At 40.2% G+C, this 26436-nt stretch overlaps 1 protein-coding gene across 2 annotated transcripts in view; it reads right to left on the reverse strand.

Moving 5' to 3' along the window:
• The window catches only part of MYO1D (myosin ID), a 161710-nt gene that overhangs the window by 97518 nt on the left and 37756 nt on the right, over positions 1-26436 (reverse strand). For both annotated transcript variants that reach the window (XM_082779267.1, XM_082779268.1), the window contains exons 3-15: positions 26189-26282; positions 25265-25430; positions 23719-23772; positions 22683-22778; positions 21474-21590; positions 20078-20281; positions 18773-18918; positions 18566-18680; positions 17681-17851; positions 12915-12985; positions 11106-11180; positions 9388-9520; positions 885-1051 (exon numbers count right to left, since the gene is read on the reverse strand). In XM_082779267.1, the coding sequence (XP_082635393.1) occupies positions 885-1051; positions 9388-9520; positions 11106-11180; positions 12915-12985; positions 17681-17851; positions 18566-18680; positions 18773-18918; positions 20078-20281; positions 21474-21590; positions 22683-22778; positions 23719-23772; positions 25265-25430; positions 26189-26282 (1609 nt within the window). The remainder of the gene's footprint in view (positions 1-884; positions 1052-9387; positions 9521-11105; positions 11181-12914; positions 12986-17680; positions 17852-18565; positions 18681-18772; positions 18919-20077; positions 20282-21473; positions 21591-22682; positions 22779-23718; positions 23773-25264; positions 25431-26188; positions 26283-26436) is intronic.

Genomic DNA, 26436 nt, shown 5'->3' on the forward strand with positions numbered 1-26436 from the left:
CAGGCTGTGTTTGATAAGTCATGCCCTTTCGTTCTATGTCAGGTACTGTGAAACACCCAGGAAAATCTCCACTGTGAACAGCAAAATATGTTTCAAGATCACTTTGCTTCCAACATGCAACATCTCACCTGCCTAGTTGTTTTTTTTCTTCTTTTTTCCTTCTCTCAGGGACTTTTCCTCACTTGACTCAACAAAAGTAAAAATCAACTCAAAATCTTAAGAGGATGGATCCTTACTACCCATATTAATTTAATGAAGCTGTAAGACAAATTACAATCTAAAATATTTCATTTGTCACAAGTCTGTTAGGAATAAAGAGTCCAAGGAGGATCAAAACACGTTTTAATGGGGTCATGTTATTATCTGTTTTTTAGACTTCCAGTTTTTAAGTCCAGAGGTCTCCTCCTGCACATGCATAATGTCACTGTGCACCATTAAGCACTTCCCGAGAAACATAACGTCTGTCTCTTTCACTGCAACAATTAGACAATATTCAGAGAGAAAAGAGAAGTTAATTAGTTCTGGTTTTAGGGTTATGCTCTGGGGAAGAACCTCATTACACATTCCTTCTGAAGAGACTAATACAGCAAATGAATTTTAGCACGAGGAAGCTGAGCCTGAGTGCCAAGTACACACCTCTAAACACATCTGCTGCCACAAAATGAGACAGCATCCAGCATCCTTGTTAGATCCATGTTTTATTGTATCCAATGTCAGATATTAAAACAAACACACACTACTACCCTATGTGCTCAAAAGTGAGGATCACAAGCCCAGAGGACTTGAGACTTACTGTCCACTCATGGGGAGACAGCCAAATCGTTCCAGCACCCGAGCTGTCTTGCAATGAGCTGAAGCGAGTTACTTGCCAACACCCTCCTTACCTGTGCAGAAACTTCTCGTACGTTTGGCGGTAGGCAAATCCTGCTCGGCGCACTCTCACATTTTCCAGAAGGCCAAGGTATTCAACCTGATGCCTGCAACGTTCCTCGTCAAAAATCTGTGGTGACTTCTTATCATTGGGCTTAATGCAACGGACATAATAGGGTTCCTAATGGGACAAAGCAAACCGAGTTTCATTCAGAAAGAGTCTATAAAAATAAAACAGCTTCTACATGAAAACCTTAAAACATCAGTCCACCATACTCATTTGAATGAGGTTTGGTTGTTTAACAGGAATTACAAGGCTAGAACAGAAATGACAAGCGGCACACAACATGTTCCTCCCCTTAGCACACTGCAACAAGATCTGTTACAGAATTGTGTTACTCATTCGAGCTCTATTGTCCTTTGCTATATGTCAGAACCAGTTTCACATCCTTCTTCTCTACAGACTTGGACGATAACAAAACCAGTCTTCATAAACAATACAGCAAACGATATCATTCATTGTCCTGATAGTCAGATAAGGCTTTTCCAATATCAACATATAAAAGAAGCATGGATTACTCTACAATTCTTAAACTATGCTGCATGCAACTCCTACAAAGCTTGTAGCAACATACTTGAATGATGGCAGTCACTGAACACTGCTCTGTGCAGGGCAAAAAGTGGTTCCCTTCAGGCTGGTTCAGCATCACAAGCACATCACAGCACCAACGCGAGCCAGCAGCATGCGCATTCTTCTCTCTGCACCACCCTGGGGCTGCACAGGGCAGACAACAGCAAACAGGACACGAGGCACTGCTCCATCCACTCCTGCCTTGTGCTGGCTGGGCTGACCCAAGCCAGCTCAGGTGAGGGTCCCACAAGGCTGCACACCTTCCACTGCCGGTCAGCCTGCCCTCATCAGATATGCCCCATATGCAATCCTACAAGGTGTTTTTTTAATGTTTACTTACATATTTTATGAGGTTAAAGGCAACTTTCAGTTAGGCCAATACAGTCTATAACTAGCACCAGCAACGCTTGTAAAGGGTGACTGTAATTCTTTAAAATTAATTGGTTTTAACCACAGTGGGATTTGAAGTTGATTCATTTCTTCCTCTTCGTTGCTAACCCACTTCTAACTTTACAGGGAGATAAAAGGTTAATAAGCGTTGTAAAGGCTCAAAGTGCCCACCCTTGTTTTTCAAGGTAAAATTGTATTCTTATAACCTCAATATAAACTATTTTTACAGTAGCCCTTGCAAAAAGGACTGGCATGTTCTGCAGGCTGGCAGAGCCTCCTGCACAGAAATCTCATCATTAGCTGAGGAGAGAAGTCAGATGAGGATCCCAGTCAGCTCTTTCAGCTCAGAAGGTCACAGTGTGTCTGGAGATGTGCTTCAGAGGATATGTTGAAGATGCACCTCAACTGGAGTTTTTCAAAAAATCTGTTTATGGCAACACTAACATTACGACAAATGGAGATAAGCAGCCTCTCTGAAACCTTAACATTAGAAAATTCAACTTAATCACAACTGATAATTAAGAGTTTCAGCAATTTGTCCCTGGACTTGATGAAACATCTGGCTGTACAACCACCTATAAAACTGTTCTCTGGGAAACCACAGACCCTTTCCCCAAGGGCTCTCCATAAGAGTCTGCTCTGTTCCAGTACTACCTGATGGTTTCAATAGATATCTGAATGAAGAAGTACAGTGTGTTTACTAAATCTGTAGGTAATATAAAATTTCAGTGTGCATGGACAGAACTCACAATTTCAACACATGTTGCAGGAAAAAAAAGGGATGAATTTAATGAGGACAAATGCAAAGTTCCATGGTTATGCAGAACATGAGTCAAGTTCATACTTTTCTAACAAAGGGGCACAGAAAGGGCAAAACTGTAAGACAAAAAATATATCAGATTTCTACTTATCTGAACATTGCATTCAGTTTCAGGCACTGAAGTTCAAATAAGATGCAAGTGGACCTGAGTCAGTTCAGAGGAGAACAAGAAAGATCAGAAATCCAGAAAACAGGATCCAGAGAAAATACAGTTTAAGTCTAGAAGGAGTGAGAAGCCACATAACCGTCCTGATGGGCAGCACTTAATATACCTTACGTACATAATATACCTAAAGGGTAGATAAGAGAAGAAGTAAATATTCTGTTTTTAGGACAAAAATCACCAGTTTTAAATACAATATATAAAAAATCAAGTTGGACATCAGGAGAACAAGGGATGGGAACAGAGTGCCTGCAGAAACCCCCATCGCTGGAGGGGAACAGACTAGACAAGCATCTGCATGGAGAAGGGTAAGGCAGAGTTGTCCTCAATCAGGAGGTGAATTACATGCATTCCCAAGGTTCCTGCTAGTCCTATTTTCTGTGATGTAGCCCTGTTTTCTATGATTTTAGGTCTCTCCTAAACTCAGGATAACATGAATGGCCCCAAATTGCTATTCAGTAATGCTGAAGAAACAGGATCATCCCTGAATATCCCGGCATAAACTGGAGATACACAGCACTGACACGCGCATGGAGGTTTCACACACTAATGAATACAAATAAGCCAAATATGAGTAATGAACAGGCTAAGACATAGGGGCCTTGGAAAAGCAGAGCCTTGTATCCTCGAAACTGATATGAGCCAGGGATCTTTTGGGGAAGGTGTTGGACTGAAACGTTTCCCTGCTTTCCTAAGTTTGTGACACACAACACCAACCTGTACCTTTCTCTTGTAGGACTGTCCTTGGGGTAGAAATATACTGGTGGAGAGCTGCACTGAGGAGAGGGAGCACAAACTAAGCCAGCCACACATACATGCGTTGGCAGCATCCCTGCTCTGCCCATCCTTCATGAAGTAGCCCAGGAGTGGGCATGGGGAGCGAGCAGGTAAACAGCAGGACATGAAGCTGCTGCTGTGGGCCAGCTGTAGACTCGTGGGATTGTTTAGGTTGGAAAAGACCCTCAGGATCATTACATCTCCTTTCTCCTCTAGTGACTTCACCTCTCCATGTGATGTGCTTCAGGGATAGCTTTTTCACAGTCTGGTTTGGCTCCTTTCTGTACTGGGGAGATGAGGCAAACCTGCACGCAGTGGAGAAAACCACCCTGCTGCCAAATAGCTGGCCAAGTCCCTGGCAGGGCAGTGCTCTCTTCATCCTGCCCTTCTTTTCAAAACTCCAGAGAGCAGCAGGCTCAAAAAAGGTAGCAGCATTGAGGACAGAGCATAGACAGGATCTTTAAGGTCCCTTCCAACCCAAAGCATTCTGTGCCCCCAGACAGCCATGGGACAGATCTGTTCCGTGTGAGGTCTTCTCTCCGAGCTCACCACCACATTAAGTACTTTCTTCTGCTGCAGTAATTCAACACAACGTGTTCCTATTCTATTTGCTCTCCTTTCCTTATGGAGAGGATAGTGAAATACAATGTGCTGGCAAAATTTAAAGAGTTTTAAGAGATTTATGCATGAACTTTTTAAGCTTTCTCCTGAAAATTCTCTCTGCACTGAAGGTAACAAGGTTTACAGGGTCTTTATTCAGTCGACAGTCTCCTACCAGATCTAAGAACGTGCAATCTGCGTGGGTGACAATTTTTACTTCAGTCGTAGAACTCAGCTGTGCCATGGGAACGCGGCTGTCAGCAGCACTCTTCACACTCTCTCAGACATCATGTGTCAACCTCTGAAGGTAGAAGCAACCCCATTTGAACTTCAAATCAGTGTTGAAGTAGAAGGCTTGATGTGGTCGTGGCAGCTATTACTGGTGAGGAGTAGGAGTTTGCTGGACCTGAAGCCTGCGATTTATAATCCCTGTATTGTAAGCCCTCAGTTGTATGGCAAGAAACAAAGACAAGGTCATTTATCTGCTAGAACGAGTCCTCTAATGAACTGGAAATAAGCTACTTAGGAAAACTGCAGGATATGCAGAGAACTTCCTGAAATACAGCTGAACTTAGAAGCTATGAAGGAGTCTGCAATTGTAAAGATGAATGGGCTGCAACTCTCCCCATCTCCTCCTGCTAATACATGGAGCTTGGGCCACTTCTCTATCCACACGTTAGCGAGCCAGACTGTCACACAGAGAGACCCATCCTTGTGCTAGTAACAGGGTTGCTAACATCAGAATGATGCTTGGCCATGCCACATCTGCCCTCAACACTGTTGTGTTGCAACTAACGTCAAGATGAATATAAATCCTCTGATGAGACTGATATCACAGATATTTATCACACATTCAATCCACTGAATTGCAGCATCTTTAGAACATGGTAGTTAAGAGTGTGAAGTCAAGAAAAATGCATCTCTCTTCTCTGCCTCAAGGGAATTGGTGTCAGTTGTTCATTACAGACATTATAGCGACCAGTTCACAGTTATTTGTTATTGCTACATAAACCCCCCAGTGGTGAACCACTGCAGATTTGCCTGCTTGGGTTGTCATTCACGCCTTTGTCATTCAAAAATGCAACAAACCTCTGTACAAAAAGTCTACCCTTCATGACTTCAAGCCCAGTACAAAGGGGAGAGAGTGACTATCTGCATTTGATACAAAAGGCAGAAGTCGAGATGCTGCTTTCCTGTTGGAAAACAGGAATAGGAAGTTCCTGTACAGACAGGAGATCATCTATCAGTGCAATTACAGTGTAATTAAAGCCTCTCAGCAACGACAGCTACCAGGGTAAATTCTAAAGTAGATTATTCCATGCTTACAATCCCACCAGCCTCAGCTCTTCAGGGGGATAATTATGCAGCTCCCATTATTGCACCATGAGGCTGTCAAGCCTGGAGCTGCATTTTATAAATGGAAGAACTGAAATACAGAAGCACAAAGGCCCCTTTTCTGAATGCTGTTTAGGTGCCTATTTGCAATTGATTTTTTTTTTTTTTTTAATGAAGTGATTTTTAGATTTTTAAGTATTAAAAAGAAAACAATCCAGTTTATAGTTTTTGCACCCTAACCAAACTCCTCCCTGAGAGATTTCTATTCCATAGTTTATAGCTCATTAGATGAAAGAAGGGATAGGACACATCCAGAACAAATTTGTCAGTTCTATGTCCAATCAGTCACAGTGATGACATTATAACTTACTAGAGATGAAGCCTGTCAAACTGGATAGGAGAGGTATGGATGAAGGAAAAAAATGAGACAAAAGGAGTTACAGAGAAGGAAAAAAAGAAAAGAAAAAATATAAAAAGATAAATGCCAAGAGAGTTCCTACAGAATCTCATCATTTACATTCATGTCAACCAAAGGACTTCCAGTATCAGTATTTAAAAGAAAAAGAAGAGCCACCCACAGCAATCCATCACAGAAAGACCAGATTCTCAAGAGAACGGTATGGGCAGTAAAATATGTGCTTGAGAAACGTTACATGGCAACACAGTAACTCTATAAAGCTAGAGCATTTCATATATATAGAAACAAACAAACAAGAAAAGCTCTTTGTTCTACCTATCACAGGTTTCTGCCCAAAAGACTCAGTGTATGTCTGGAGGTATTAAGATACCAGCAGGGATAACCACCACTTCAACTCAGCATCCTCCAAAACCATAGTTTTTGAGACTGCATATTTGTAGGAACATGTGTAGATATAAGCTAAAGTCAAATTCATATTTGTGAACAGCTCTTGCAGTGTTAAGACCACTTTCAGAAGGATGTGACACCTCCTGCCCCTTCCTCTCTGGGACCGCAGAACTCTGCTTCATCACCGGACCCCAGCGTTAAAGCAAATTACCAACAAAACAGAATTTTAAAAGTAAAGCTAAATAACCAACTCACCCTGTAGGTTTTGATTGCATTTACAGAATTTAAGATTCGCTTCTATTATTATCATTATTATTCCTGCTCACCTAATTAGCATTTTTGGAGACTACTACCCCAAATGACAGGTTCAAAGACACTGTTGACACTGCTGAAAACACTGCAGCTTTTCTGGAAAGCCAAATGAGTACCAACGGACTGCCAATCTGTTCAAGGACTGTAGAAATACTCCTCATAAACATGGTTTGAATTAGTTTAGGGAGAAAGATTAACCAAGCAAGAACAGCCCCGTTGGACTGTGAGGCTGGGATGAGGAAAGCAGCACTGACTGTGCTTCCACACCGCGCACACTCTGGTAGCGTTAGTGAATCACCAGACTACAACAAAAACAAGCATGTCTTCATCTCGGTTTTTGAAAAACAGTTGAGAAAAGAATGAACTGGTATTACCTCTCCCTATGGAACCTTATTCCTCTGTCAGCTGTAGACCACAGCAGCTAACTCTACTTGTGCAACACTTTCCAGAGAGCTGTTTTCACCAGCTGTTACCACAGGCTTTCCCAAAACCATCCTGCAGGGCCCAAACAGCAGTCAGAGATGCCGAAGTTGTCATTGCTGATCCCCAGAAATGCAACTCTGGTCCCAAGTTAAGCACGGAAAAAATGAGTAACACGACCCAAGGGAAGAAGCTGCGGTACCTGAAATCACAGTGAGTGGCGTTGCCCGAAACAGATCGCGGTTTCACCAGCCCAGGAACAAATGCTCACCCGCTCACCAGCCCCAGCAGCAGCAGGAGAGCTGAGACAAGTACCCAAACCGGCAATGACTCAGAGGCAGGGTATCCCATTTATTTGTACTGCACAACCAGCATCTAACAGAACATGGTCTGAATGCCTAGAGTTCTTAGCTCATTAACAACATGCACATGGTATTAACTGCCCAGAAAGCCACCTCGAAGAGATCCTCAGGCCACAAAAGCCAAGCAGCAGCACCATCTCTTTGCTCTCTGTTTTACTGTTGGAAGTACACAATGATTGTCTTCGCGACCCTTATCTAAGCACCCTCTGGTTTTCAGAGTACACCAAAATTTACATCCTTTAAAGAAACATAAGCTTGATCTCAGGATGAGTCTCTCCAAATTTTCTTTTCTTACCCCTCCCTCCCCCCAGGACGTATGACAGCCAAGTTCTTCACTAAAAACAGCTAAAGCCCAAGTACATAACTTAGTTTGCAAACTTAAGTACCTACAAACTCTGCTCTGCAGGGAGCATTAGCCATGCAAACTTTTAATCAGCAAACTCCAAAGTGCAAATTTCACCCACTTTGTTCCAGCCTTCCATCAGGCTAAAGGTTGGCCATAAACCACCACACAATTATGACAGCCCTTGACTTCTTGCTGCTTGCCAAGAGCCCTTGTTAAGTCCTGACAAACATGTCTGTTTAATGACAGTCCTCCCTTTAATGGGATCCAAAACCTTCTGGGAAATACAACACTCTATGACAATTTTCTCCATTGCTATTAAAGAGAAAATAAACAAAAAAAACAAAACAAACAAACAAAAAAAACACAACATCATCTTAAACACATGTTTCTCAATAAAAAGTTAGTAGAGGTATAGAATGCAAAGAAAATATTTGTCTCTAAGTCTCTAACTCTTAATATTCTCCCCAAGAGGAAAGAGAAATCCAAGCCCATGGTATGGCTGGCTACAGCTCTAAGGTAAATGGCAAGTCAGGCTGAGAAGGAAATGTGCCCCATCTCCCTTCCATCGGGGTCACAGCCACCTTCTCCAGCCCAGCACTGTACAATTTGCCATTCAGGAACGGTCCAGCAGTGGGGTAGGAGCACTCGCCTTCTACTGATGGTGCCTGCCTACAGCACTGCCTAGCCTTAGGCTGGGCTAATACGGGCATCTTCTCAGTGGCCCTCCATCGTACGCTCACTGGGGAGAGCTACAGGGCTTTATTCCTTGGTCGGGAAGGTCAGCTAGCACCTCTCAGATCACTGTTGGTTGGATTTGCACACCCTCCTTCAAGCGTTACTACTGAAGATTAAATCCAACCCAGAAATAGAATTTAAAAATATAAAGCAAATGTGTTTTCATCTCCTAATTTTGGAAAACATGAACCAACATACTATTGCTTGTAACATTCCCAGTGCAGAGAGGGATCTGCTCATGCCATTCTGTCCCCCAGCTGCACTGCATTCAAACAGCCTCCTTCAGAGTTCATGCCCTTACCTATCTTTCTCCACACAGAGAACTGCTGGCCAAAGCAATATTTTACTAAATAATTATTTTTTTTAGTGGAAAGTAAAAAGTTTCACTTCTCACCCTTTCATACAGCAGAGGAAAGAAGGAAATCACACAGGTCTGTCTGTGTTTTCAAGGAAGTCATTTGGCATTGAAAGACAGAAAGAGAAAATCTCCACATCGTGAAACTACATCCTCTGAACACTCTGCCAGAAGAGCTTTATTATTTATTTGATACAATAATTATTACCCAAGAAAGACTGGCTTTACTACAAGTGAAAGGTACACTGGTCACACACTGAACAAAAATTCACCTTCTTTATGCAGGGTTGGCAGCTAACTGTCCCAAGAGATCTTCACAGCTGCCCATTGCTATAATCAAAGCTCATCTGCCACTGATCAGCTTGGCTCTCTGACAGATGACAATGATAGGAAGGTGACAGTCTCTCCACGGACGAGCTGCACCCTACTAATCAGATGGAGTCAATTTTGAAACTGAAGTATTTACCTTTGATGCCAGGTTGTCCACTAGCGCAATCATGGAGTTCTTAAAAAGGGTAGCAGCTGTCAAAGGTCGCTTGGTCACCTCAGTGATGCTCAGTTTACCTTCAGGCCACATCATCTTCAGCACAGGATTAGAGCTAAAAGACAGTTGCATTAATTGCACAGTCTAACAGAAGGGCAATAAGTGTTCCATTAAATTTAAAATTCAACTGCTCATTTCTGTCCAGATCTCTTTGCCATCTAAGTCAAACCAACTTAACATTCTTGGGCAAAACATATTCTGCTTTTGAACAATATACAGTTCAAGCTTACAACTGAATGTTCCAGAAAAATGACAAGCTCGTTCTCCTCTTAAGATAAAAATGTGCAGTAATGGGATAGTAAAAATCCTGCAGAAGTGATCTATCAAAAGCAGAACCTGCCTTACTGACACAAACATAAAGAATTTAATCAAGATAGAAAAGAGCAAGATCATATCCTACAGCATCCTCCCCTACAACAGAGTATTTGATATCACACTGTATTTCTGCACCATTCTTGATATATAAAATAATTCATACATTTTAGTCTACATTTTCTTGAAGGGTTGAAGGTGAGATAAAATGGCCAGGATGGATGGCAAGAGATCTGGAATAGACAAAAGCTGAAAGCAGTTACAGCAATCTAATAGCCAATCTATCACATGTTTTAATATGCCATAAGTGGTCTTTGTGAACAGTCTTTACCAGAGATTTAACTGAAAACAGAGACTAAATTTAATAAAACATCCATACAGCAAATATTCTGCAGGTTTCGAGTTAATATGAAGTCTTGAAAACACAAACAGCAAGACTCTTCAAAAGAGTACACTGAGTAAACACGACAGGTCTGTAAACTAAGTTAATAGTTGTACTAGCTTTTAAACCAAGGAAACAGAATTGTCCAAGCAGTTGTAGGCTATTTTACACTGTTTTCCACCTCTGAACAAAGTCTCTGGAATGCTGAGATAAGCCACAATTACAAAAGAATTACAACATATTTAATACCAGCCATCAAGGAGAACAGCTTTCCGGAGCACCTTTACATAAAAATATGTTTTGAGAATTTCAAATGTGCTTCTCAAAAGCAACTTTTACTTGCCTAATTAGTATTTATAGCAAGTGACTACATGGTTTAAATTTGTCATATCATAGCACATATGAAAAGGATTGAAATCTTTTTCTTCAGTTTTCCCATCACCCCAAATATTTCTTTCAAAACAGGAGCTTGTAATTGGGGCCAACATATCTTTGTTGACCAAATGTTACTCAGTATCTTTATCAATGGCTAAAGACAGATTAGTATTAGCACATCTGCAACTGGTCCAAAAACCTGGTTAATGACAAATCAAGCAGCACAGGTAATCTCTGTGCAGTTATCTTGATTGCACAATGAATTGCGTTCAAACACTTCAAATTTCATTAAATTAAAGGTTTAATCAAAGGAGAAAAAATAAAACGCAAAACAAGATACACAGAATAATAACTTTATCCTAAAATTAAACTAACAGCCTTTGGGTCATGGTAAATATACAAACATCAAATGTCAGAGCAATATGTTTATTGCAATAGCTAACAAATACACTGCACGCACTGTAAAGATTGCATCAGTGAAAATGCTAGTTTCTTCTAGCATCCACTCTTACAGAGTAGGATTCTGACAGATCAGATTCTAAATTCACCTCATTAATATTTTTATTCCTACCTGTTGTACATAAGACGCTTGAAGTCTTGAAATAAAGTGTCCTTGTTTTTGTCAATAAATCCACTGACTGAGTAACTAAAAAAAAAGGGAAAGAGTTAATTGCGAAGTCCTTCCCAGAGCTACTGGTATCACTGTGGAATCAGTATCCTTGCACTCCTACAGACACAGCAGATGCTAATCAGAAATCCAGCTCTGTTTTCCAACCTATCACTAATGTGCTGCATGAGCGCTGTCTGAGACTTGGATCTTTCTCCCCAGCTTTCCAGCTCCAGCATGGCAACAACATGTAATTAGTTTTTAGACAGTTGTTTGCTCCATGTAGGTGAAGAGCATGATGGCTGGGACACATAACAAGACTAGGGTGAGTTGCAGATTGCCCAAATTCAAGAGTTACGCTCATGACTTCCACCTTTGAATTCAAAGCATGTGTTTGTATGAAATCCTACAGACCTAAGCTTTGCTTTTCTACCTATCTAGTCAATCCTTTGCTTGGTGTCAAAAAAGATCATCTCGTGGGACACGGTCTCAAATCAGGAACAGTCTATAACCAGTGACAAGGGAACTCTATTGGAAATCAACATAGGAATTGTGGACTTTCCTCTCTCTATAACCATGGAAATACTCCCCCAGAAGACTACTGTTGGACTTCTGAATTTCATCTCTTCTCCAAGGCTCAAGACAGGTACTCTGTCCTCAAAGAGGACAAAGGTCCAAAATCTCCCCATTCAGCAACTCCCTCTCAGCTGCCTCCTTGTACCACTGAGCTTCAGATTACCCCTGGAAACCAGCACCTAAACTGCAGACACTGGGATCTGGAGCGTGACAAATTCAGGCTCAAATACTACCTGCAAACGTTTCCACATTTCACCTTTTTTTTTTTTTTTTTTTTTTTTTTTTAGAAAATTTGTTCACTGGGCACTGGCAGTACAGAAAGCACTAATATATAGCCTTGGCTTTTTTTTTTTTTTATCCTTGGCAAAGTGCTTTGGAATCAGCAATGTATATCAGCAATCACTCAGCACAGACTCCAGAACAAAGTCTGTCTTCACTGATCCAGTACACACTGGATACCTTTATAAAATGAAAGTAAATTTAATCCCCAGTCAAAAGGTTAAAAAAAAAATCCTTAATTGTTAAAATCCTAAATGATTTCCACATTAACCTCCCTTTAAGTTCTGCTAGCACAGGGAGTTGCACAAATTCTTAGCCATTCCATCATTTCAGTGATATTCCAGACAACAGCTTTCCTAGTGAGGTTTCTAACATATGGGCATCTTTCACTTCTAGTTAATTTTCCTTCATACTACTCTCAGATACTGTAGCCATTTCTGTAGAGTTCAGGTACAAAAAACTTTTCAACCTGAGTGGGAAAGGCTCCTTGCACTGATACTTATTTTAACTTAACACTACCCTGCATATTTTGAGTGAGCTCAAACTGATTTGAGAATTTAAAGCCAGAGAGTTAGATAACCATACTAAACAGATGTCTAAACAAGATTTTATTAGCTCTGTATAGCTTTCTTGTATAAACAGTGCTAGCTTCCCCCCCCCCCCCGAAACATTGCTCTCCCCTTCACCTCCCCACCTCATATTCTCCTTTTGTTTCAATTCCAAGAACAAAATCATATTCTATACAGCAAGTAACTAGCATAAGATTTAATTGATAAGCAATTGCTGCACTCTGTAATTCTGTATGACAGCTATTCTGGTTCATACCAGAAGCAGCATTAAATCAGAATACCATACCACTTCAAAGCTGGCTAGAAGACAAAAATAGAAGGTGCAACTTTATTTCTAAAAGAAACTTACATCACATCTCCAGCGTAGTGCTTGATTCGAAAGTCTCTGTCAAACTCCAGGGTTTTGTCAGTTGCACAAAGCTAAAACAAATTTCACATACATTAAAATCTCACCCTTGGATTTTTAAGTTTCACAGAAAAGTGATGTGCCTTGGAAACATAAATGGAAACTGTAGTTTTTCCACTTTACACGCACATGCGTGGACCTGAAATCCAGTTGTAACACTGCTTTATAACATTTTTTCATGGATGTGTTATTAAAAGCATATATTTGTACAAAACCAACTTGTAAGAACCTACAGTTTTATTAACAAATTGAAACTACCTCAAAAATACCATTAAGCAAAAAGAGTATTTGTGCATACAGAGAACCATCACACCTAAGATTTCTTTATGCCCTTTTAAAAGTCTTTCTTTGTATTTTTTTTTCCATTGCAATGTCCCTCCTCAGCAAATAAATGAAGAAATCAGAATATGACAGTTATGATAGCAATGCTTCTTCTGTTCCACCACCAGCAGTCACTGTAGTTCATCGAACACCTCTCAGACAGTGACCAGCCCCACAGATCCATCCAGGGTGGAGAGAGCTGCAACCTTCAATTCTCAGCTCAGACTTCACACTCATTTTTTCACTACAACAAAGATGTCAAATGCCCATGTGGCAGCCACTCAGCAGCAGCAGCCATAGATTTCTTTGGAGGAAGCATGGGCACCATGAAGGCTATGAGCAAGTATCTATCACCCACCCAAAGTCTTAGGAAAACAAAAGAGGAAATTAGCATGGTCAAACTGCAGGATAGAAGAGTTTATTAGAAGCAGGAAGATATCTTCCAAAAAGCTTTACCTGTGTCTAAGAATAGAAAATAAATTGACTTAAAGAGATTAGATGTAAAATAAATAAATAGAAGATTAAACAAACAAAAAACACAAGAAGGAAAGCAAAAAGTTTGCATAATGAAATACATGAAGGTTACAAAGGTATAAGAAGTCCAGCACAGCAGGAGCAGGAAGCATGCCAGTATATGCAGAACTGACAAATGACCACAGAGTAGAAGGAACACAGAGAAAATGAGGAAGAAGCCAAACCAGGAAAATGAACTAATTTTTCTTTCTGCAGCTGTGCTTACCAGCAAGGGGCTAGAGAGGATCTAATGCTTTTTTCATCCACCCAAAACATACATCTCAACCCAACATGTCAATAGAAGAGGTATAAGATGAGCAAAACCACAATGAAATGAAGCAACTCTTCCTGCAAGATGGGACACACTCATCTGTGTAAGCTTCTCACTTAAAACTCTTCCAGCATGGGAGATACTGGAAGGGGGCTTAACACAATGCTAGTTCTCATACTGAGTCTTTCTCTCTATGAACTTTGTGTCTACTGGGCAAATCGGCAGAAATTATTAAAAAGAATAGCAAGTGTACTGATACAGTTGATAGCCTGCTTGGATTTCTAGGAGCCCCTTCTCAAGGCTCCTTATTAACAACTCAAAGAATTCAAGTTTCTGTGCAGGACAGGAAGAAAGGGGCCTCAAACAAATAACTTTTGGAAAGATGGGAAATGGTACAACAGCGAACAGTTGGCTCCTACAGTTCATCTGGGAGGCCTGCAGAGGTCTGTACTTCCACCTACAGTGCCAACAGAGTCTTAAATGAGCCAGGATCTGAGGGTAAAAGACAGGTGATCAAGACTGTTGATACTTCTTAATTATTCAGGGAAGTAAAGACACTGTCTGGCTGTGAAGAACTGCAGGAAGACATGAGATTCCAGAGGAATGGCACTGAAGAGCAAATGAAATTCACTTAAGTTCAGAGACATCCACAGAGAAAAGCCAAAGCTCACAGTAAGCCACAAACCCCAAACTATTAACCCAACAAGTACTTAAAATACCCTCCATCTCAAAAAGGACATAGGATAGTTGGAAGAGGCTTGACAATGGACAAACTCTATCAAAAGCACTGACTGCTACAGGAGACAGAGCCAAAGGAACTCAGCCCCTTCAGGTCAGGAAAGGAATGACAGAAGACACAGAGAAGATGTAGTGGAAGATACATTGAGCGACGTTTTGCTGTTTTAGAACTAGGAGGCAACAAATGTAACCTAAAAGGGAAAATGGATGGGAAGGAAGGAGCTCTTCAAACAAGTATCTATGCTGTGGAACACCTTATCAGTTAAAGAAGAAACACAAAACAACCCCCAAAAAACTATCAAGAGCACTAGCCCCGATTCAGAAGGACAGAAAATGGCTGGAGACTGGGGCCACATCAAGTTATCACTACGTTTGTCCCATATTCTTCTCCCAGTTAGACCTTCACTGTTGCCTAGCAATTTGGCAGATACTGGATCAGGTGGACTAAAATGGGTCTTCTCGCATTCCTACCTTCACAATCAATTTCTTGAGATTGACACCCATCAGAATTTTCCACTAATGGACAATTTAGGAATTCATATACTGTTCATCACTGCACTCAACACTTTGAAATTACAAGATCAATTGAAGAAACATCAGAATTTAAAGAGGATGAGAAAATGAACCTTTGATGTTGAGAAGTCCAATCAGAATAGCTAATATTTACATATCTAGACAAGCAATGGACAATTCAGAGCTCTAAGAACATAAATTTGGCCACAAATATTCATAGTGGAAATATTTACCAGCCTTCATGGTTTGTTTGGCTTTCACCAGGACAACCAAGCAGACAGCAGCAGATCAGGCATGCAGTGCACAAACTAGGACACTACTATTTAGGGCACAGCAGCCCCTTAGAGCTTATCCACATGGAGCCAGCGTGCAACATGCTCTACAGGGGAGCAGTGAAGCATTAACTCAGGCTGAAAGATGGGAGCAGTTCCCATAACATATCAGCACATGTACTTTAACCCTTTAGGAAAAGCTTTGATCTACACTCAGCTTCATAGTCTCTGGACAGATCTACCGCAGACTATGAAAGCAGATTATGAAGTGAAATCAAGTCCTTTGTTTTAATACAACTAGAAGAGGCTAGCTTAGAGGGCTCAGATTTCTTACAGCAGTTCTAGATGGGATAAGGGCTCACTGAACATGATATCTGAGATAATCTAAAGGACATCTGCAAAGACATGAGAGAGGGGGAAAGATAATTATGATGCTGAGAATTTTACGGGTCAATTTTTTCAAGGCTATATTGATTTAAACTAGAAATTAGCAAGCCAGGAAGATACATCATACACTCCATAAACATTATTTAAAACAGTATTCCTCATTTCCCTTCAAATCTGTGCAGTTTTCTGACAATGCCACCCCCTACTGAGGAATACTGCAATTGGAGATATATATATACACACACACTTTTTTTTTGTTGTTGTTTCCCACACTGTGAAGGGACTTGTGAAGGTAAGGACTTGAGCAGATTCTTCTTTTTAATTTTCATTTTATAACCTGCCACATGCTTTATGAAATTCAGTCCTCTTTCCCCACTGTATCTATGCAGTACCTACTCTCTCTGTGATGGAACCACCCCACCTTAGTAGATATAGTACCAATGACAGAACAGAAACCGAAGTCCTCTACCAGTCCTCTACCTAGTAACTAGACAGCTCCAGAACTGGACCACTGCCCACACTATCCCATTGCAGAGGATTTAAGAATCCATTCCCTCAGGCTTCACTGTTCACAACTGTTAGTACTACCAAAGCAAGCAATTTGCACTAAAATATAGACACCCGGACTAGGCTTCATGAAAACGCTTGATCTCATGCGAGTCTACTCAGAATGTGTTATGGCTAACACATCTGCTGCTTAAGCACATAAAATCTAGGCTAACACAGAAAGCAAGATTCTCCCTCAGCTAAAATGCATGTGGCAGACGAGATGACAGGTGTGCCACAGCTAAAATGCACATAAGGAAAACCACATCTGGAAGAAAAACTGATTTTATTTTCTTCCTAGGCTCTGCTCAAACAAGCCACAGCCAGATCTATTGTTTATATTCAGCCTCCCTGGAGGCAGTCTCTAGCACGTATCTTATACAACGATGCTAATTTTATATTTCTGACCTACATAAAACAGTATGCTGGGGTGGGAGGGAGAAGGGGGGAACCAGCATTCTGAATGTCATATTCCAAACAATGTTTCTTAGCAGACAGACATCAATAAACTGAAATTTATTTCATAAATGAAATTTGGTGTGAAGGATTCTCAAATTAATCAGGCGGGTGACCATGTTTTCGCTATGCTGCCAAGTGAGGAATAAAGCCTTTTAATTCATACATTGTACCAAAAACAAAGCAAGTCAAATGGCCTGGAAGATCATAGGTACAACTGGAGATGAACATGTTTTGTAGCCAATGACGATGAAAAAACAACCCACAGTGCTGTAATAAAGCAGAAGTGTGAATAATTTCACTGTCACTATGTATTACAGCAGCCTGGGAAGAAAGCCACGTGAGCCAAAACCGTGCCTCAATTGGTTACAGATGACATCATGATATGTCAAAGCACAAGCTCCTGCTTCTTTTATGCTCTGAATAAAATTGATCTCACATTGGACATACTTGAGCTCCCTCTACCGGCTATAAAGCCATAGGAGGTGCCTTACCCAAACCCAGACCAGATGGCCTATTTCTGTAGTTAAGAGCTGCAGTTGCTCTTAGGCATTTAATTTCATACTCTATGGCAACAGTTTGAACCTCAGACATTCTTCAAATCTTTTTCCTTATTCTGTTAGGTCTAAATAATGGAAAAAGCATCACATAGGATAAGAAACAAGTTCTGAGGATACAGAAGAGTACATTACCTTTCTGCTGGAGAAGTGTGCGTGCTTCCCTAGCTTGTTATTAAGAGCCTCAAGGAACATCTCATCTGTAACTTTTCCAACATTCATGCAGGCATCGTCCAGAATGGCAATGATCCCTTTGTGCTGCTGCTCTACCAGGTCGACAATGACCTGATTGTTAAAGTAATCAATCTGAAGAAGAAAAAAAAAAAAACAAAACACAAAAACAAATGAACACGTATATTTGTGACTTTGGCTAGTAAAAGAGAAGTGCACCAGTGTTAGTCACTGATTGAACTGCACCATTTGTCTGACAGAGGGATCGGACACCAATCACAGGTGAAACAATCAGCTTTCAATATGCAGATTACTAACTCAAAACTAAGTAGGCTATTCTTCTGCCACTAAACAGAGGTGGTAATCTTCACATGCCTCACATTAATTTTGTGACGTCTCCTAAAAATCAACTGCTACATAATGCACTTTAAAATGTTTTTTAAAATTCATCTGCATATAGTTAAAGCGATAAAAACCGGGCATCCAATCCTTTTCATCATGAAAGGAATTTGAACAGAATGCCTAGAATTTTTCTACCCAAATATCTACAACTACACAAAATACGTAAGTGTTCAGATTAGGAACTCAGCCACAGAGATGCCATGAGAAATTTTAACACAGATCCAGAATCAACTGTTTTCCAAAACCATAAAAATAGGTTGCAAGATAATGGGTTAGCTTTTTCCACAGTCAGATTTCCAGACAGCAAGCCTGATAGTACCATTGGCATGGACACAGATGTCCTATTGACTTGAACAGGAGCTTACTCGTGGACCAACTTTACATGTGTGACCTATGCTGCTCGACTGACCTCAAACCAACCTCTCCCTCCCCTGCCAAATCACTCACATGCTTCCAGGGAATTCCTTCTCGCTGGTACTCTTCCTGCTCCTGCTTCAGAACTAGCTGAATAAAGAGCTGCTGTAGCTTTTCATTGCAGTAATTAATGCAAAATTGCTCAAAACTGCAAAAACATAAGGAAAAAAAAGAAGGTGGTGAGTTTTCTCACTTGGGAAAGGAGAAGGCACAGCACTGTGCTTTAACAGTACGTCTCACCTGTTGTTGTCAAATATTTCAAAGCCATAAATATCCAGGACACCAATGACTGTGTTTTTGCCATGTATTGTAGTGTCGTAGTTCTTCACTTCAATCACATCATTGATGTGCGCCACAATCCAACAAAAGAGGCGCTCGTATATAGCCTGCCAGGAAACAAACACTGAGCCATTTTGCCTGCATCTGTCTCTGTTCTTTCTGTTAAGTACAAAATACGTTGCTACAAAGTTTAATTCAAGATGCTGCCCAAACTAAACAAAAACCACAGATAAATTTCTGTTAAAATTGAACAATCATAGATAAGAAGAAAATATTCTATAAAAATATTTCTCTTTCTTCCAAATCTCATTTAGCTGAAGTCTAAATCTTGGAAAGATCACTAAGTATGGAGGTTAGCCCATTTGATTCCAGTCTGTTTTTCATCTGTCTAATAACTTCCACACCTGTGAACTATTTAACAATACTGAAGAATAAGTTAGAGTTCAGTTATAGAAACATAACAACTGAACAATAGCAGTAAAATGTTCCTGTACACCTTGTAAAAGGAAAATGTTTTGTAGATATAAGTATCTTCAAAGTCTACATGTTCAAAACGTACTCCAAAGCTGGGCAAACGTATCATCTTTGTGGAAAAAAGTCAATAATCAAGGACCTTCAAAACTTCATCCATTCTTCCCTTATAATTTTATTTATTAACAAAGGAAGGACAATTGTTACTCCTTTTGCTATCAGTATCCTACTTTTCCATAAAAAGGATAGCACAGTGTTTCCAATTTAAGTTCTAGATGTTACTCTTCTACTCTCTACCCTTTGAATTTAACTTCTAAGGAAGTCAAGAACAATATTTTCCAAAATATTTAGCCCTATACAGTGTGTTCCTTTTGCAGATGCCAGCAAGCTAATCTTGCAACTCCCTCCCCTCTTTCACCTACCAGAAAAGCATGGCTGGTTGTGTCACAGCCAGGGAAGGGTAGAGATGGTGCTGCTCTGCAGTCCCCCTGTTGCTGCACTCTGGGTGAGTGCAGCTATACAACACAGGAGCACACAGAGTCAGAAAAAAAAATCAGCTTGAGGTAGAGACTTCCCCTGTCTGAGCAAGCACTGTACTCGTTGATCTACCCAGGAAACCTACTGGGATGTGAGCATTGGAAAATGCAGTTACAAAACAATTCATTAGTGAGAGTCCTCCTCAGGTATCATCACTCTGTGCTGCACCAAGCACAACTCTACCAAAAAGCAAAAGCAAAGTGTCTGAGTTACTGTCACACATAAAATCAGATGTAGAGAAAGGAAATTTAAACTCACTTTTGCAAAGGCATCTCTGCCGTAGGTGGCTTCTTGTTCAGTATGCTGTTTGTCAATGACATCCCGACCTGTAGCTACAGTTCGGAACAAAAGAGCCTTCTCCACCATCTCAGATTTTGTTGACAGCAAGTCTGCAATGATTGACACAACCTTGCTATTTTCTATTAGAGGCGTATCACCATCCACAGAAAACTTCAAGTTCCCCTGCAATAATTAGCAAGAAATTAATTTCTCAATATTTGTATTAATATAATTTTAGTACGTCCTGAGTCCATCCACAACCCATCTGCTATTTGAGGCCTGCATATCCACATAACCACAAACATCCAAAATCAGTAGAAGCAACAAAGCCTGACTCAAAGGAATGCATTCCTGCTCAGTGTTCAGCTGAGCTTTTGGAAAAGAAAAATAACATCAAAGACTTCTGGAAATCTAATCAAACACTTTCAAGATTCAGAGTCTAGTAATAGTAAATGGCCTTAGATACACAAATTCCAAATGCAGCAGCTCATCTTCACTCCAGTTCACTACAAAAACAGTAAGCTGCAGTTATTATTGCAATACTGTTGCCCACAAAGTTTAGGTGAATGGTCTGGAGAAGCTGACAAATCAACACTGCTAATAGGATTGGAGTGACAACGTACCACAACGGCACTGTTGCTCAATACCTGTGATGACAGAATTCGGCAGCAACACCACCATATTACCTGCGAGTAGTCTCACAGCCTGCTAGCATGGCCTGACTCTGCTCTGCCTCCACCCCACTTCCCAGCACCGGGGCAGGACTGCGCCAAAGAGGAGAAAATTGAAAAAAAAAACTGCTGTTTTCTTTGCCACCTTCTCTCTGCTTGCCTATGGTGCTTTTCTTCTCAAGGAGGGGCAAGAACTGTGCTACAGGAACACTGCACAGGGAAGAAAATTCTGTGGGTCACAGGAAAATATGAGTGAAGGAAGGATTTCCTTGGTATTGGAATACAGAGAATTAGGAGTTCTGCTGTACCCTGCTGTGCTCAAGCTGCTAACCAAGTGAAGTACCATCCCTCCAGCATAGTTAGAGTGGTGGTGGAGAGAGCACAAGGGTAGAAGAATACTAAGGTGAGAGCTTCCTACCCACTCACTGCCAAAAACCCAACAATTTCTACTCATATTTACAGATCCACATGCTTTGTGGTATGGCTGTTTTGGGATCTGGAATATGCAGGAATAAATGTGATCTTTCATCATTACTGCAGTGTCTTATTTCATCAAGGAATTTCACTCAAACTGGAAGCTGTAAACTGCATACAGTTTTCCAGCCAACAGATCTGCAGTGAGAAAATTAGATCTGCAGGAAGTACAAGTGCGCTGCTTGACTTCTGAAGAGCAGCCTGCTCAAACCTGCAGGCAGAGAACTTACCAAGTGAAGAATAGCTGCCACAATTTTGTAGACAGTCTGAATTTCCTCTTGCTTGAAGCCTATCACTTTCATGGCATCAGCTACAGCTTTGAACTCTGCACCATCATTGATGGAACACTGAGGGGAAAAAGATGTTTGGGACACGTGCTTAATGGTAGTGAGAAAGCAAAGACTTTGAATGCCCATGGGCAAGACATGTGCTTCACTATTTTTCAGATGCAAGAAACTGCCATGAGATTTTTGCCTGATCCTAATCAGTCATTATCCACTTGTATGCTGAACCCAGCAGTGAGATAGAGAAATCCATCACAGAACATTTTAATAGCTCAATATTTTCCCAGTGGAATTTGTTGTGAAAGTGCAGAAGCTATTCATAAAAAATCAGAGTGAGAGTTACAAATAGTGCAGTCATAGACCCTCTGAGCAAAAGCTGCACAGCACTAACGGCAAAGTTCTAGTCGACATCTTTCTCAAGGTGAGCCTTTGTGCCCTCCCTTCCTGATCATCTGGTTTCTTTTCACTGCAGATTTCCAGAGAAACTAATAAAGGCCTCTGAGTAGGTCTGCAGGCTTGTATGCCAAAGAGTATCTCAAGAAAGCAATTAGGAAATCAGGCAGCCTTTTGTCTGGACCCTGCTTCCTAGGTATGACACTAGGGACCACTCCCAGCATACTTAAAGTGTTCAGGATTAAAGTGTTCTTGTTTCCTAAAAACCTTATTGGTCTGTTCCCTTCTTTTCTGCTCAGAGGCCCCTCTGAGGGTATGTCAGATATGAAGAATGAATGCTTCAGTAACTTAAATGGTCCTACTGTACAAAAAAGCCACAAGGAATCTTTTTTTTTTTTTTTTTAACAAAAAAAAAAAAAAAACAAAAAAAAAAACAACAGCGGAGCAGCTTCTTCAGTTACCATTACAAAGCACTAAAAGTCTGTCACTGCTAAGAGGTCAAGTATCTCTGGCTGCATTTATTAACAAAAGTGATATTTCCTACTACATTTGATGTTTTTTTTATAATTAGAAACAAGTGGATGTGCACTTGTCTCCTAGGTCCAGAAGCTCCATTAAAAATAGCATACTAGTGTTATCTTTTAATATTTATCCCATAAATATTGTTTTCCACTTCTACTTGCTTGGTAGTACTTGAAACATTTCAAGAAGCACATACAATTTTAAAGCAAGTTACCTGTAACTCACTGACAACACCCTCACCTTTAGCTGTGCTCCAGGAGAGATGTAGCTGTATGCAGATGCATCCTTCTGAAGATGTAGAGAACGTAACATCTGGTCAGAACCCCCCTGGAGGAGCTGTACAAAGAGTAAGAAAAGGTGAATCAAAATAAAGCAAATCCTTCCTTTTTCATAGTAAATCAATCATTTTTATACTAAATAAATTCTCATTCACCTGCTTGCCAGGTGAAACCATAAAAACATGAAGTTACTGCTATGCTAGAATCACCTATGATACTTGGAGAGTCACAAGCACATATTCAAAATACATGGTCTGCACTGTTCTAGGGCTCTGCCTAGCTGACTGACCTTTTGAATGGTTCAACTGCTTAGAAAACAAGTCTGAACTTCATAGATGAGATGTGTACACCTGTGACACATCACAGATGTGCCCTGCCAAGCACATTTATGTTCTCTGCTATACACAGAGACCTTCCTATGGGAAACACAACATTTGTGAGAAAGGTGCTAACATGCTATCATGGACTACTGAGCACATAAAAATAAATAAAAATAAACCTACGGTTTATGATTTAAACCCCCGGCAAGGGAGAATAAAGGTTATACTAATAGACTGACCATTTCCCCCAAAAGACGCACAAGGGAATCACCATAAAATATGGAAGACATTAAAAAGAACCCAAATATAAAAACTAAAGTGAACTCAGTGTCATAAAATTACTTCCATATGAACTAGAGGCCTCCGAGAAAATAGAGGAATTAGACTTATTACAAATTAAACAGTGAGTCAAAGTCCAGTATTCTACCATACTTGCTTAGTTAGCCTCCTTTTAAGTTTACAAATGTGTTAATATGGGACTGGAGGGTAGAGAAAACAAGCTCTTTCCCCAAAACAGGCCTCTTCAAAAACTAAAGAAACTAAACAAACTAAGATCACCCAAGATGTAACAACAAGGGAATCCTTTGCAAAAGTCATGAGAGAGTGAAAACTTTGTCTTTTGCCTATCTGTCTGGGAAACATGAAAAAAGTAATTTGCTCCGACAAAGGAATACCAACCTGGTAAAAAGAATGAAAGCTTCGTTCTCCTGGCTGTTGTACAATCACACGAGACTGCAGGGGAAAAAAAATACAGGATAGGTATTTCTGGATATGGATGGCTTGCTTCCCAAACACCTCCCCTTAGAAACCAAAGAATCAGTTCACCACTGCTAGAACACCTCCAAACTATCCTCATTTTACAGTAAGTTTATAATAAACATTACTAATTAGGCATGATCCTCGTGTCTGAAGTCTATAATCAAAAAGACCAGCTTGCAAAACATCTGCAACATGCTACCTCCAGTCAGAAAGCCCATGTGGCAACTTCAGGATTGCTTTCATGGAAGAGTCAAATAAAACATTTTAGTTCAAGAGTTATTTAATTGCTGGAAGTAAAAACAGGACCACATGACTATAAACAAATGTCCCACAGCCATAGCTAGGGCCTTACAATAACTGCTTCTAAAACCTGAAGACAGACTGACCAACAGCACCCAGCCTGTGCGTAAATTGACTCCCCACCCTAACACACAGACATTGTTTTAGGAAGCAACCAGTAGCTCCATCCTCAGAGCGTTCATTCCAAATTCACGTAAAATAGCAAAAGAAAAACTGTTAATTGCAGCAGAAATTCAGTCAACAAGAAACATACCCTTATTTCACACTACAAGTTCAAACAGTGGAGTGTGAGGTATGAGTTCATTCTGCAAAGTCGCTGTCTAATGAATAATTGTGTTTGTACCCAAACCTCAACTGCTTTCAAATTGGAAAGAAATTTAACTTGATAGAAGTCAAAAATGTTAAATAAATGATCAAGACTTAGGTCACTAGAGCTGCAGCCCCATCTCTTTTTGCATGAAATTATCATGTCTTTTTTTTTTTCTTCAAATAAAATATTTGTTCTGGAAATAGACTTCAGGGAAATAATGGCAGAAGTAAAAAAGAAAACAAACAGAAAAGCAAGTTAGCAGATGTGGTCAAACATACAAATTAAAGCCAGACGTGTGTCTCACACATCATGAGAACTGTTAATAGACTCAGCCCAATTTCTTTACAGGGTTTTACATATTCCAGTGTTCTCAGCCACCACTTAATGACATGAAAAAGATTATGCCTAGGATCATTTGTAACATATAAAAGCATAGTTGCTAAATGATCACACAAGGCTCAGTGTGGGAACTTACAATAAGAATAAGATCTCAGTGTGGGAACTTATAAGGAGGGAGTTTTACAGATGTTAAATTCATCTCAGCTTTTATTTGGGATGCAAAACACATAGACCTATATGCACACAAGCTTCTAAGTAACACTGGTCTCTTAGATGGTGAACTCTGAAAGCAGTGGTGTTAAAGTACTTCTGCAACAGGGCAGTGCTTGTGCTTCAGCAGTGTTTCACTCTTATTAGTTCTTGGAGAGAAATTAAACTTTAGATTTAACGATATTCTGTGCCCTCATACATCACATATGGATGTACCATGGTTGAAAGGAAAACACTGTATAGGCAAAACACGTATTACTGAAGTAACTAAACAGAAGCCTTTGACTAAAACTGAATTTGGCTTACCTTTTCAAGCAAGTAATTATTGATATGCCCACCTATTGGATCGCCTTTAAAATCAAAGTTGATATCCATATATTTTCCAAACCTGCTGGAATTGTCGTTACGGTTTGTTTTGGCATTGCCAAAGGCCTCTAATACACAATTAGATTTCAGCAATATGTTCTTCACTCTGGATAAATGGAAAAGGGAACAGGATGAGTCCAGACTCATGTATTCAGCCACAGATTTTTTTTCATAGGCATTTTTAGAGAAGATTTTAGTAACAACAAAAATACTCTTTGATGGCATATCTAGGCAGATGTGTAAGACATTAGCAATCCTGAGGGACATCACCTGGAAGCTTTTGGTAATGTTCCTTAGAGCTGAGCAAAAGAGAACCATAGGCTCCACTGAAAACAGCATCAATCAAAATGCAGTTCCTTTACACGCATAAGTTTTGAAAGCAATGTTTTGACTTCTTTTGCAAATAATTAGCTTTTTTTTTTTCAAGGTAGGTGTTAAATCTGTTTCAGCAGAAAGCCATATTCTTTGCTGCAAAAATTTTTACCCTATGACTGACAAACACATGTTGCGACTCAGGAGCATGCAAACTTGAAAGGTCATGGAACATGCTGCTTGTGCTCAACATAATACACTAACACACACATATTTTAAGCAAATTGACACAGAAAACGTGATTTCTAGATGCTGTTTTTATTTTGAAAGTTTGAAGGCTTGAGTTCTCCCTAACTTTTCTATGTGATTTTAGTAATCAATTTAGTAGTCAGCAATCAATATTGCAGAATTCCCACAGTAGAAGTTTTATCTGAAGAAAACAGGTAAATGATGTAGTAATTGCATGCTGATTTGGCAAGAGACCATCAAATAAAATGGCATTATACAGTCTACTAGAGACAAAGCCATTTCACTTTTCTACAAAGCCCTTACCTTTCCACCTCAGCTCTTTGACCAGGGTTGGTAATGGCTGCTATGTACTGCATAATATATTTACTGGCCTCAGTTTTCCCAGCCCCACTTTCACCTAAGGGCATAAATACAAAAAAGTCACAACAGAGCAAAACAGCAAAGCAAATCACTGACCAGCATCCATCATGCTAGTGTCTTTTTAAAGCTCAAAGTATGCACAAATAAGCTTGAATTTTCTGAATGTAGCCATAACCCTGCCTGGCTGTTAC

The sequence above is a fragment of the Aythya marila genome, assembly GCF_965140915.1.
Source record: "Aythya marila genome assembly, chromosome: 25".
Classification (NCBI taxonomy): domain Eukaryota; kingdom Metazoa; phylum Chordata; class Aves; order Anseriformes; family Anatidae; genus Aythya; species Aythya marila.